Source organism: Moschus berezovskii, chromosome X, assembly GCF_049115385.1.
Source record: "Moschus berezovskii isolate FMDL1 chromosome X, NW_MosBer_1.0, whole genome shotgun sequence".
NCBI classification, from domain to species: Eukaryota; Metazoa; Chordata; class Mammalia; order Artiodactyla; family Moschidae; genus Moschus; species Moschus berezovskii.
In genome coordinates this window covers 48,084,764-48,096,345 of record NC_142488.1, presented here as the reverse complement: position 1 = coordinate 48,096,345, position 11,582 = coordinate 48,084,764, and the positions used below count along the sequence as shown (strand labels likewise).

The 11,582-nt window shown below is 38.9% G+C and overlaps 1 protein-coding gene across 1 annotated transcript; it reads left to right on the top strand.

Annotated features, from left to right (window-relative positions):
* Nucleotides 1-411: 411 nt before the first annotated feature.
* UBQLN2 (ubiquilin 2) lies at nt 412-3,673 on the top strand. Its single transcript, XM_055393383.2, has one exon. It carries the CDS (start codon nt 698-700, stop codon nt 2,570-2,572), a length of 1,875 nt encoding a protein of 624 aa, XP_055249358.1. The 5' UTR covers nt 412-697; the 3' UTR covers nt 2,573-3,673.
* The last annotated feature ends 7,909 nt before the right edge of the window (nt 3,674-11,582 follow it).

The following is an 11,582-nucleotide window of genomic DNA, read 5'->3' as shown; positions in this document are numbered from 1 at the left end:
GTGTTCACCTTTCCCTTTTTGCTTTGTCAGTACTCTTTATTTTTCATTTTTGATCTTTTAATTGGAGTCGGTTCGATTCAAGCTTTCACCTGTTCACTTTACTGCCTAGTGGAATATATATATATATGTATATATTTTTTCCATTAGCTTTTAATGTCCTTTATAGAAGCTGGCTTCCCTTCCTCTCTTTCTTTCCCTCTCTTTTCGCTTGTCTGCTGTTGTCCTTTCGTTTCTTTCTCTCTGTTTCTCTCCCTCATTTTCGTTTTTTACTACATAAGTTTTTAATTTTGACCAAGTTGCATCTATCATTCTGGCCCTGGCGCCGCCTCAGTAGGGGCGGCAGCGGGGAGGAGAGCGCGGAGCTGGGGGAGGGGAAGGGGCGGGGAGGAGCGGGCGGAGCAGTTGCAGAAGCTGCTGGGAGAGCGCGCGGTGGGATCACACGGCGGCCCGGCGGCGGCGGCGGCGGCGGCGGCGGCCCAGGCCCAGAGACCGGAGCGCCGAGACCGCGGCCCGCGGCCTGCACGGAGCCTTCTTTTCACCGGAGGACCAGTGATCTGCAGTCTTCAACACAGAGGTACCGTGCTCCGCGCTCCCTGCCCGGTCCGGCCCAACCTGCAGTGGCAGTGCCTCCTTCTTTCCTCTCTCTCTCTCTCGCCTGCCGGCGCCTTCCCTGACTGCCTGCGTCACCGCGGCCGCCATGGCTGAGAACGGCGAGAGCAGCGGCCCCCCGCGCCCCTCCCGCGGCTCTGCTGCGGCCCAAGGCCCAGCCTCTACCCAGGCCGAGCCCAAAATCATCAAAGTCACTGTGAAGACCCCCAAAGAGAAAGAGGAGTTCGCAGTGCCCGAGAACAGCTCAGTCCAGCAGTTTAAGGAAGCGATTTCGAAACGCTTCAAATCCCAAACGGATCAGTTAGTGCTGATTTTTGCCGGAAAAATCTTAAAAGATCAAGATACCTTGATCCAACATGGCATCCATGATGGACTGACTGTTCACCTTGTCATCAAAAGCCAGAACCGACCTCAGGGCCAGTCCACACAGCCTAGTAATGCCGCGGGAACTAATACTACCACCGCGTCGACTCCCAGGAGTAACTCCACACCTATTTCCACAAATAGCAACCCGTTTGGGTTGGGGAGCCTTGGAGGGCTTGCAGGCCTTAGCAGCCTCGGCTTGAGCTCGACTAACTTCTCTGAGCTCCAGAACCAAATGCAGCAGCAGCTCCTGTCCAGCCCTGAGATGATGATCCAAATCATGGAAAATCCCTTTGTTCAGAGCATGCTTTCGAATCCTGATCTGATGAGGCAGCTCATTATGGCCAATCCACAGATGCAGCAATTGATTCAAAGAAACCCAGAAATCAGTCACCTGCTAAACAACCCAGATATAATGAGGCAGACCCTCGAAATCGCCAGGAATCCAGCTATGATGCAGGAAATGATGAGAAATCAAGACCTGGCTCTCAGCAATCTTGAAAGCATCCCAGGTGGCTACAATGCTTTACGGCGCATGTACACTGACATTCAAGAACCCATGCTGAATGCTGCACAAGAGCAGTTTGGGGGTAATCCATTTGCCTCGGTGGGGAGCAGTTCCTCCTCTGGGGAAGGTACACAACCTTCCCGCACAGAAAATCGTGATCCACTACCCAATCCATGGGCGCCACCACCGGCTACCCAGAGTTCTGCGACCACTAGCACAACAACTAGCAGTGGCAGTGGATCTGGCAGTAGCTCCAGCAGTGCTACCGGAAACACAGTGGCTGCAGCCAATTATGTCGCCAGTATCTTCAGCACCCCAGGAATGCAGAGCTTGCTGCAACAGATAACCGAAAACCCCCAGCTGATCCAGAATATGCTGTCTGCACCATATATGAGAAGCATGATGCAGTCTCTGAGCCAGAATCCAGATTTGGCTGCACAGATGATGCTGAATAGCCCTGTGTTTACTACAAATCCTCAGCTGCAGGAGCAGATGCGTCCACAGCTCCCTGCTTTCCTGCAGCAGATGCAGAATCCAGACACGCTATCAGCCATGTCAAACCCAAGAGCAATGCAGGCTTTAATGCAGATCCAGCAGGGGCTACAGACATTAGCCACTGAAGCTCCTGGCCTCATTCCAAGCTTCACTCCAGGTGTGGGAGTGGGGGTGCTGGGAACGGCTATAGGCCCTGTAGGCCCAGTCACACCAATAGGCCCCATTGGCCCCATAGTCCCGTTTACTCCCATAGGCCCCATTGGGCCCATAGGACCCACTGGCCCTGCTGGGTCCCCTGGCTCCACTGGCACAGGCGCCCCCCCTGGGCCTACTGTGTCTAGCTCTGCACCCAGTGAAACCACGAGCCCAATATCAGAATCTGGACCCAACCAGCAGTTCATCCAGCAAATGGTGCAGGCTCTGGCTGGTGCAAATCCTCCCCAGCTGCCAAATCCAGAAGTCAGATTTCAACAACAACTGGAACAGCTCAACGCAATGGGCTTCTTAAACCGGGAAGCAAACTTGCAGGCTCTAATAGCAACAGGAGGCGACATCAATGCAGCCATTGAGAGGCTACTGGGCTCCCAGCCATCGTAATTACATTTCTGTACCTTGAAAAAAATGTATCTTATTTTTGATAATGGCTCTTAAATCTTTAAACACACACAAAATTGTGCTTTACTTTCAGTTTGATTCTTTCAATTCTGTCTAGTTATAAATTTAATATGCATTTTAAGGTGGCGTCCTTTCTTCCCTCTTTGTTTCCTCCCTCCCTCTCTCCTTCCTTCTCTTCCTCTGTTTTGAATGGTGAGAATCAATGCTGTTTTACTCAAAGGTGTTGCATGCAAACACTCTTTATTCTGAATTTATTGTGATTTTTGGAAACAGATATCAATCTTTACAGTTGGGTGAACAAGTTTTGTCCTACAGATGTCCAATTTATTTGCATTTTAAACATTAGCCTATGATAGTAATTTAATGTAGAATGAAAATATTAAAAACAGAAACAGATTAATTGAAGCTCTCTAATTTGTGGTACAATATTGCTTATTGTGACTTTGGCATGTATTTTTGCTAGCAAAATGCTGTAAGATTTATACTATTTGATCTTTTTTGATATATTTGTACACAGTACAGTAAGCACAATTGGAACTGTACATCTCGATAAATTGCAGCAGAATCTCTGAGCAGATATGTATAGCCAAAAATGAGAAAGAATATAAGAAATATTTCTGGAGCTCGGTATATCTCACAATTTTGTAGAATCTTACAGCATCTTTGATAAACTTCTCAGTGAAAATGTTGATTAGGTAAGTTCAGTTAAAATATAGTAGAAATGTTTATCCTGGTATCTCTAAGTATACATTTAATTGTACAGAAAACAGTGTGACGTGTCAACATTTGCAAATTGATTGTATATGATCTTAATCTTAGTGCAGCCTGAAGGATCAGTATAGTAATGCCAGGAAAGTGCTTTTTTAAGACTTCCTTCTCAGCTTCTCCCATAAAGAGATCCTAATACGCATTTTGATTTGTAATTGGAAATGTAACTTTCACTGAGTGTCATGTGATGTTTGCATTACTTTTAACTGCTGTGTATAAAGAAAACTGTATCTTTTGACTCCATCAGTTATTTCTCTTGTGCACAGGGAAAATGCATTAAAAATGACTAAAAAAATAAAAAATGAATATTTTTTTTTCTTTTTGCCTTCTGTCCATAGGATCATGTTTAGAAGGATTGCCCAACCCCAGGATTATATAAATCTTGTCCTGTATTTCTCTAATTTTAATGGTTTAGTTTTTTATAAAAAAGTATCTTTGCGCTGTCTGGAATTATTTTGGTGTATATATTTAGGTATTTTACCATTTTTCCTTCAACTTTAGACTTAGTATTTATTTCATTGTCCACATTCCCCCTCCATTAGAAATGTTATATATATATATATATGCACACACACATACACACTTTATTCTCTTCAGTACCACTGAACATTGTAGCCCCAGTACACCAGCTTATAGTTATTGAGTTAGAAATATGACTTCATATCTCTTAGGGCACATCCTCCTTTTGATCTCTTTTTATTTTTATTTTTCACAATTTTCTACTGATTCCAACATGTTTATTTTACGAAATGAACTTTATAGTTACTAGATAGCCAACCCCCCCCCCAAATAAATTGGTAATTTGGTTCAGTTCAGTCAGTCTGTAATTTGGTTAGGATTGTCTTAAATTGATAGCATAATGAGTAGTACAGATTCACAATGCTTTCCAGAAACATGATATATTGCCTCATTAAAAGAAAAAACACTTTTTACATCCTTCAAGAGTTTTATTTATTTAAGCCCCATATAATTTGTAATAAATATATTCCTAGTAATACAGATATATAGGAAACAATTCTGCAATTGGGTGTTCTTACTTAGTGTGTTACCCATGTTGTGCATTTTTGCCATATAAGGGAAGAATGTATTTTCATAGATTAGTTTTAAGTTGACAGTTTACTGATATCTATTAAATTTGAAGGTTTACAGTTGATCCTTTTGAGTGTTTCCTGGTAATCAATCATACCAATGGTAAAGTTATAATTATAGATTATTTTCAAAATTTATAACATAGATTCTAACAGCATGGGTTAAACAATTCCTGCTAAAGAAAAAAATTAGTGGCAGTGACATTCTTGCCTTATTTATCATTTTAACCAGACTGTGTTTGCTGCATCAATTCTAAATTGCATTTTTGAAAAGCCATTTCTCTGGGACATGGTCTAATAAGTTTGCAAAATGCTGTATACTATAGCCCCTCTTGGACAGTCATTATGTAGTAAATTTTGACTAGTATTATTTTCTTAAAAGGAGTATGTTCTTCAGTTTAAAAGAGTAAAAACTACTTAAACTTTTACCTAACTCAAGTTGCCTAAACTTACTTGAGTAAAGAACTACTTTTTCCCTTTTAAACACAATAACATTTGGCATATCAATATTGCTTAGAACACCAACTTATGTAATGGTTTTTATTATTTTTCTGCTGTATGAAGCTGTGTGTTTATGGTAATTATAATAACAAAGTCTTCCACAGTAAATTTAAGAATTTTTATGACATGAGTGATTTTATACATCAAATCATATCAGTACAAAAATAAGCCAAAAACATAGAAAATAGCACTAAATCAATAGCCATAGGAAAAAGTGGATGGATGTTTTCTGAGGCCTGGCTTAGACAATTTAGCAGGTAAAATTCTTTCAGGCATTGAAGGAATTACTCTTGCCAAATGTTTCTCTGCCTTTTAATACGTTTTGTTTTCTCCCTGAGAAAGTCCACGTCTTTAATTTACTAATGCTATTTTTTGTTGTATTTTTACTTTCCAGTTTATTAATTCTTATTTGTAACTCTTACTCCCTCTTTTAAAAAATTTTTATACTGTTCTTCTTCCATCTGTTACATGATATAATTTCCTTTTATTATCTTACAAGTTCATTTTATAGGCTCTGTTTTTGTTTTGGCTTTTCCGTATTTACTATTAATTCATAATTTATCCATTTATTCATCATTGAATAACAAGGGTATATCCTAACCTGCTTTCTGTCCCTCCAATAAGAGTAGGGTAATTATCTTATGCTTTCATTATTTAAGTGGTTGTCACCCCATCCCTAAGCTTACACTGGATGGCTAAATGGTGTTAAGTTTATAGTACTGACTTTGTGATCCAGCAGAAGTAGTGGGGAGGGAGCTAGGCTCAGGGGCAATCCCAGCAGGAGAGGTTCACCTTAAGATCACATTCCTCATTTGTTCTTTTGGCCTCTACTTCAGGTGTGTGATGTCATGTATAGTCACCACTTGTGTGTGGGCAGTTGGGGATGGGGTCAGGGAATGGATATACAACATTGAAATAAGTCCTGCTGGTTTATTAATGAGGACTCACATCAGGTTGAGACCATCTTGTTTAATGATATACCATGGTCAGAGACACTGAATTTGCCTTCTGAGAAGGGGCAGCCTGCTCCAAAATCTCTTCATGTACAATGTCAAAATAACAACAAAAGGAGTAATTCCTGTCAGAGCCTAGCCCAAGGATTGGGGTTAGGATATTAGGAGAGCCCTTTCGCCTGTGTTTCATGTCCACAAGAATACCTCAAATTCAGAATTTTAACATTATTCTCAAATGAATTTATTATTCTAGCTATACAACTAAGACTGACCTGATAGAAAATGTTCATATTACACCTTAATTTAGTAAATATAAACTTTTAAAACTCTGTGGCAATTTTTATATTCCCAACTTGGCATTATTTTATTAAAGAATATATTGGGAGACTTAGATAAAGGAAATTAGTTACTCAGGCTTACCTCAATTTATGAGTGGTTCCCATTCCAATTTTTTCACTGCCTACCCCCACCTTCAATCCTTGCTCCTTTAAGCTAGATTGTATTAGTGGTTTTCTGCCAGGATTTTCTTGATTTATAAATATATCACAGAACTTCAGATTGGTGATATCTTTCAATATGGCCCCATCAGCATCATGTCTTAAAGAAATTCCTTGAGGATTCTAATGCCCTTGTTGTTTGTACAGGTTTTGCTCAATTTTAATTTTTGTTTTCCTGTGGTAATTTCTATTGATTTGTGGGAGGGAGGGCAGGAACTGGGGACCTGTTCCATTGCTACCATCTTCCCAGAAGTCTGTTAAGAAACTTTGGGGAAAACAATTTTCTAAAAATAGAAAGGAGAAAAATGATTTGGCAGACATCAGACTGAAGCCACCTCAACAACATCATCAGGTGGTGTACATTCTTACCAAGGCTTTAAACATTTTGATATTAATTACCATTGGCAAAAGTTAATTCTAAACCAACACCTCCAAAGTTCGAGTAAGCCTCTCTCAAATTGTTTGTCCTGATGTACATAGACAACATTATTCATCAGATGGATATGTATTGACGCATATAGTTTCAGCTATACTGAGATATCTATGCATAGATTTGGATTCCCTAAACACTTCCAAAATTCAACTTCAGAACTTCTTAGCCCAATGTGAGGATTAGAGAGTTTAAGGTAATTTCAGGGACGATGCTGTAACTTATTATTAAAAAGTAGTTTGATGAGCTTGATTACTCAGCCCTAGCAAGGATTTCATAAGATTGTTTCTGTCAGATTAGAAAGACAACAATAGCTAATGTATTCATGCTTATGTTCAATTTTCATAGCAATCCTATAAGGTAGTACTACTATTATCTTCCACAGTTTACAAATAAGAAAATTAAAAGAGATTAATTTTCTGGGGTCTCATTGCTATTAAGTGATAGAGTCAAAATTTGAACCCAATTCTGAGATTCCAGAGTGTGTACTGAACCAGTTGACTCTTGTGCTCTCCCCTGAACCTATTAAAATATACTAGTCTATTTATAAAAGAGATTTTATTATACATTATGTACTCACTTGCCTCCTGGGTGTTGTTGTGGCAACATATTAGTTGTTTTTAAATGAAGCATCTCTGCTACTGTTCACTCTGGTACAGGTTACACAAAAATGCATGTGTGAGAATCAACTCTGTCATTATCAAAACTGCAATTTGGAGGTTTGGCTTTCTGACTTTTGAGTTATGGCTAATATTTGAGACTATCCTTCAGTACATCTGTCCAGTGTCCTAATACATATGGTATGCCTCCAAATTGGCAATCACATGGGCCACTTGTGCTTCAGCTGCTCTGGAGGATGCCTGCCTTTTTGTTGAGCTGCCTCCCAGAGACCTCAGAAGGCAATAAACATTGTGTACCTCACCATGGTATTTGGCAGTTTCTCAAAATGCCCTTAAAGAGTAAAAGTGTAGTAACATGAGCTAGATAATAACAGGCCAGTAGATGGGTTAGTAAATTGAAAGTGTCAAATGATGTGTCAATGTAAACAAGAGGTTTCTAACTTCAGTTCTATCCCATTGAAGTTATTTTTCTATGACTAAGTATGAAAGTATAGCTTGCCTATCCCATGGCAAATAGTATAGCATTGGAAGGCAGAATAAATGCACTGGATGTCACTAACAAGATCCAAAAGTCCTTAGTAGAATGAAGAAAAAATATAGACAAATTTAGCAGGATTAAATTGAATAGGATAAAATGTAAAGTCATGTGCTTGTATCAAAACTTCAGTTAATAAAGGAAAAGGATTATATAGCTTAAAAATAGCATTTGTGAAGAAGACTCAGTGGTTTTACTTTACTGTAAGTTTAACATGAGCCCACCATGTGAGCACAAAAATGTACTAAAGTCTCAGGCTTCATTAATAGAGGCATGGTGTCCAGCCCAGGGAAGTCCTTCATAATGTTTTATTTTGTACTTTACCATTCATGTTGGAAGATTTGGATCATTTCAGAGTGCCACAATTAAGATGGACACAGATAACATGGAACATGACCAAGATGGTAACTCATTTACAAATAGACCCAGAACAATTATTAAAAGTGCTTTAGTCTAAAGACTGGGGTTGTGGATATTTTTCTTTAAATAATTGAAGGCTTTGTCAGATAGAAGAGGGGTAACATTTATTTGGGTAGCTCCAGAGGGCAAATCATTTCAGATATTACAAAAAGTCAGATTTTGGGCTTTTAGGAACTTTCTAGCAGTAAATTGAAGATACACTCTTCACTGGAGCTATTTAAATGGAAGCCCATTTGCTGGAAATGTTCAAGATAGTTTTATGTATTAGGTAGAACTCGGGATTAGAAGACCTTCAAGATTCCTTCTAAAGCTAATATTTTCCCAATGGACTCTTCAGCTTATCACTGAAGTTGCAAGGTCTGAGTTCAAAGTTGTTCCCGAATGAAGTCATGTTACAAACTTCTATCCTGAATTTCCTACTTTAATAAATACAAATCAGACAGCACATCTTTGTTGACAACAAATTTAGATAAACTCACTATTTTATTTTATGATGCTACCATGGGAAAAGGACTCAAATAAAATCTTAAAATGAATGTTGTAACATGCTGAGAGCTTGGGGGGAGGAAATAGGAGTGGATGCCTGAAGTTAAAGGATTCTGGTTTGAAAATGAAGATCACAGTGGCGTTCTGACCTCATGTTTCTCTTGATAATATTCTCCGACCCTTGTGATTCACCATGGTGGTTAAAGGGATTTGAGGAAGCTGAAATTAACAGTAGTATGTAAGATGTGATATGATAGCAGTGTGCGTATCTGTGTGTGTGTGTATATATATATATATGTATGTGTAATTCCATATATAATTCTTTAGTTAGAGCCATCCTTTTGGAACAGAAAAATGTTTGTACTGATACGTTTTAAATGATATCATGGATTTTATTCCATCAGATGAATGACATTAATATTTTGAGTTATTATGCTTTGTATTCTTTATAAGTTACCCTAGGACTCCAAAGAATCTAGAAAAGAGTATCCTCGTACTGGAAACATCAATTTCCTTATTTAACAAATGTAAATTGAATCTCAAATGTGTGTGTATGTGTGTAAAACTATTTTTGCCAGTTAAATCAAAGTCCCCTGTACATCTGCCTTTACTGATAAATTCTTCTGATACATTCCCCATGTAGATGTTTGCCTACTCCATGAGCCTTATCCTGGGTTAACCACATATCATGTGACCAGAGGTTATAGCAAAATTGTCTTGGCCCTCTTGCTTCTCTTACACCCCTGCTTCCATTTCTGGATGTATTCCTATGTCTAGATGGTTTTTAAATAAACTTTTTATTCTAAAATAGTTTTTGATTTACAGAAAAATTAGGAAGACAATATAGAAAGTTCTTATATACCCCAGACTAAATGTCCCCTATTTTTCACATCTTATAGTATGGTATATTTGTTACAATTAATGAAGCATTGATGAAGCATTATTATTAACTCAAGTACATACTTTATTCAGATTTTCTTAGTTTTTATATAATATCTTTTTTTCTGTTCTAGTTATCCCATCCAGGATACCACGTTACATTTAGTCATTGTTTCCTTAGGCTGCTCTTGCCTCTGACATCTCAAACTTCCATTGTTTTTGATGATCTTGATAGAATGAGGAGTACTAGACAGGCATTTTGTGGAGTATCCCTCAATTGGGATTTGTCCAATATTTTCCTCCTGGTCAATCTAGAGTTAAAGATTTTGAGGAGGAAGATCATGGCAATAGAGTACCATTTTCATCACATTATGTCAAATATACATATTATCGTTATGATGTATAATTTTTGATATGACCTGATCACCTAACTTGAGGTAATGTGTATCAGTTCTATCCACTGTAAAGATACTTTCCCTCTCCTTTCAGTACTGTACACTTTGGAAGGAATTTATTATGTGCAGCCCACACGAAGTGGAGAGTTGTGCTCCAACTCTCTGAAGGTGAAATATCTAAACAGTTTATCAGAAATTATTCTGCATGAGAGATTTTTCCCTCTCCTCATTTATTAACTAATGTATTTATATCAGTACAGACTCATGGATATTTATTTTATACTTTGGATTATAATCCAGTACACTTTATCTCATTGCTCAAAATTGTTACAGCTTTGACCGTTGGGTATGACCATTGGGTTACAGCTTTGACCATTGACTCTTGGGTTGACTCAAGGCCTTTTGACATACTTCCACCATTTTATTTTTGAGCATTTTCTTACTTTCTGGCATTGCAAGACACTCCAAGCTCAACTATGTATTTCTTGGCTCAACCTCTTCTGGGAACCGTACTTCCATTTATTGGAGAATGATATTAAAAACCAAGACATTGGTTCTGGATGTGCTTATTATTACTAGGACTTGATTGCTTCAAGACCCTCTCAGCTGACTAAGCAAAGAAATAAGTGTGTGTATACTAAACCACGTATATACACGTATCTATAAATATCTGTTCCATATGTAAGAATTATATCTATATTAAGCTAAACATGAGATATTGCTGATATCTTCAAATCTAATCCATCATCAAAAGGAACATTAATAATCCATGTGGATCATTCAAGTCTCCTCCTCTTGTCTGTAACATTTCACTCCAAAAGTGAGAAACTTGGCTCCCACCATCTGGCATACATTTACACAGCTGTTTAATTTCAGTATATATGTACATCACTATCTAAATTGTTAACCCCTACCCCAGTGGGAAACAACTATTAGATAGAATAACGTGCTTCAGTTCAGTTCAATTCAGTTCAGTCGGACAGTTGTGTCTGACTCTTTGCGACCCCATGAATCACAGCATGCCAGGCCTCCCTGTCCATCACCAACTCCCGGAGTTCACTCAAAATCACGTCCATCGAGTTGGTGATGCCATCCAGCCATCTCATTCTCTGTCGTCCCCTTCTCCTCCTGCCCCCAATCCCTCCCAGCATCAGTCTTTTCCAGTGAGTCAACTCTTCGCATGAGGTGGCCAAAGTATTGCAGTTTCAGCTTTAGCATCAGTCCTTCCAATGAACACCCAGGACTGATCTCCTTTAGAATGGACTGGTTGGATCTCCTTGCAGTACAAGGGACTCTCAAGAGCCTACTCCAGCACCACAGTTCAAAAGCATCAATTCTTCGGCGATCAGCTTTCTTCACAGTCCAACTCTCACATCCATACATGACCACTGGAAAAACCATAGCCTTGACTAGACGGTCC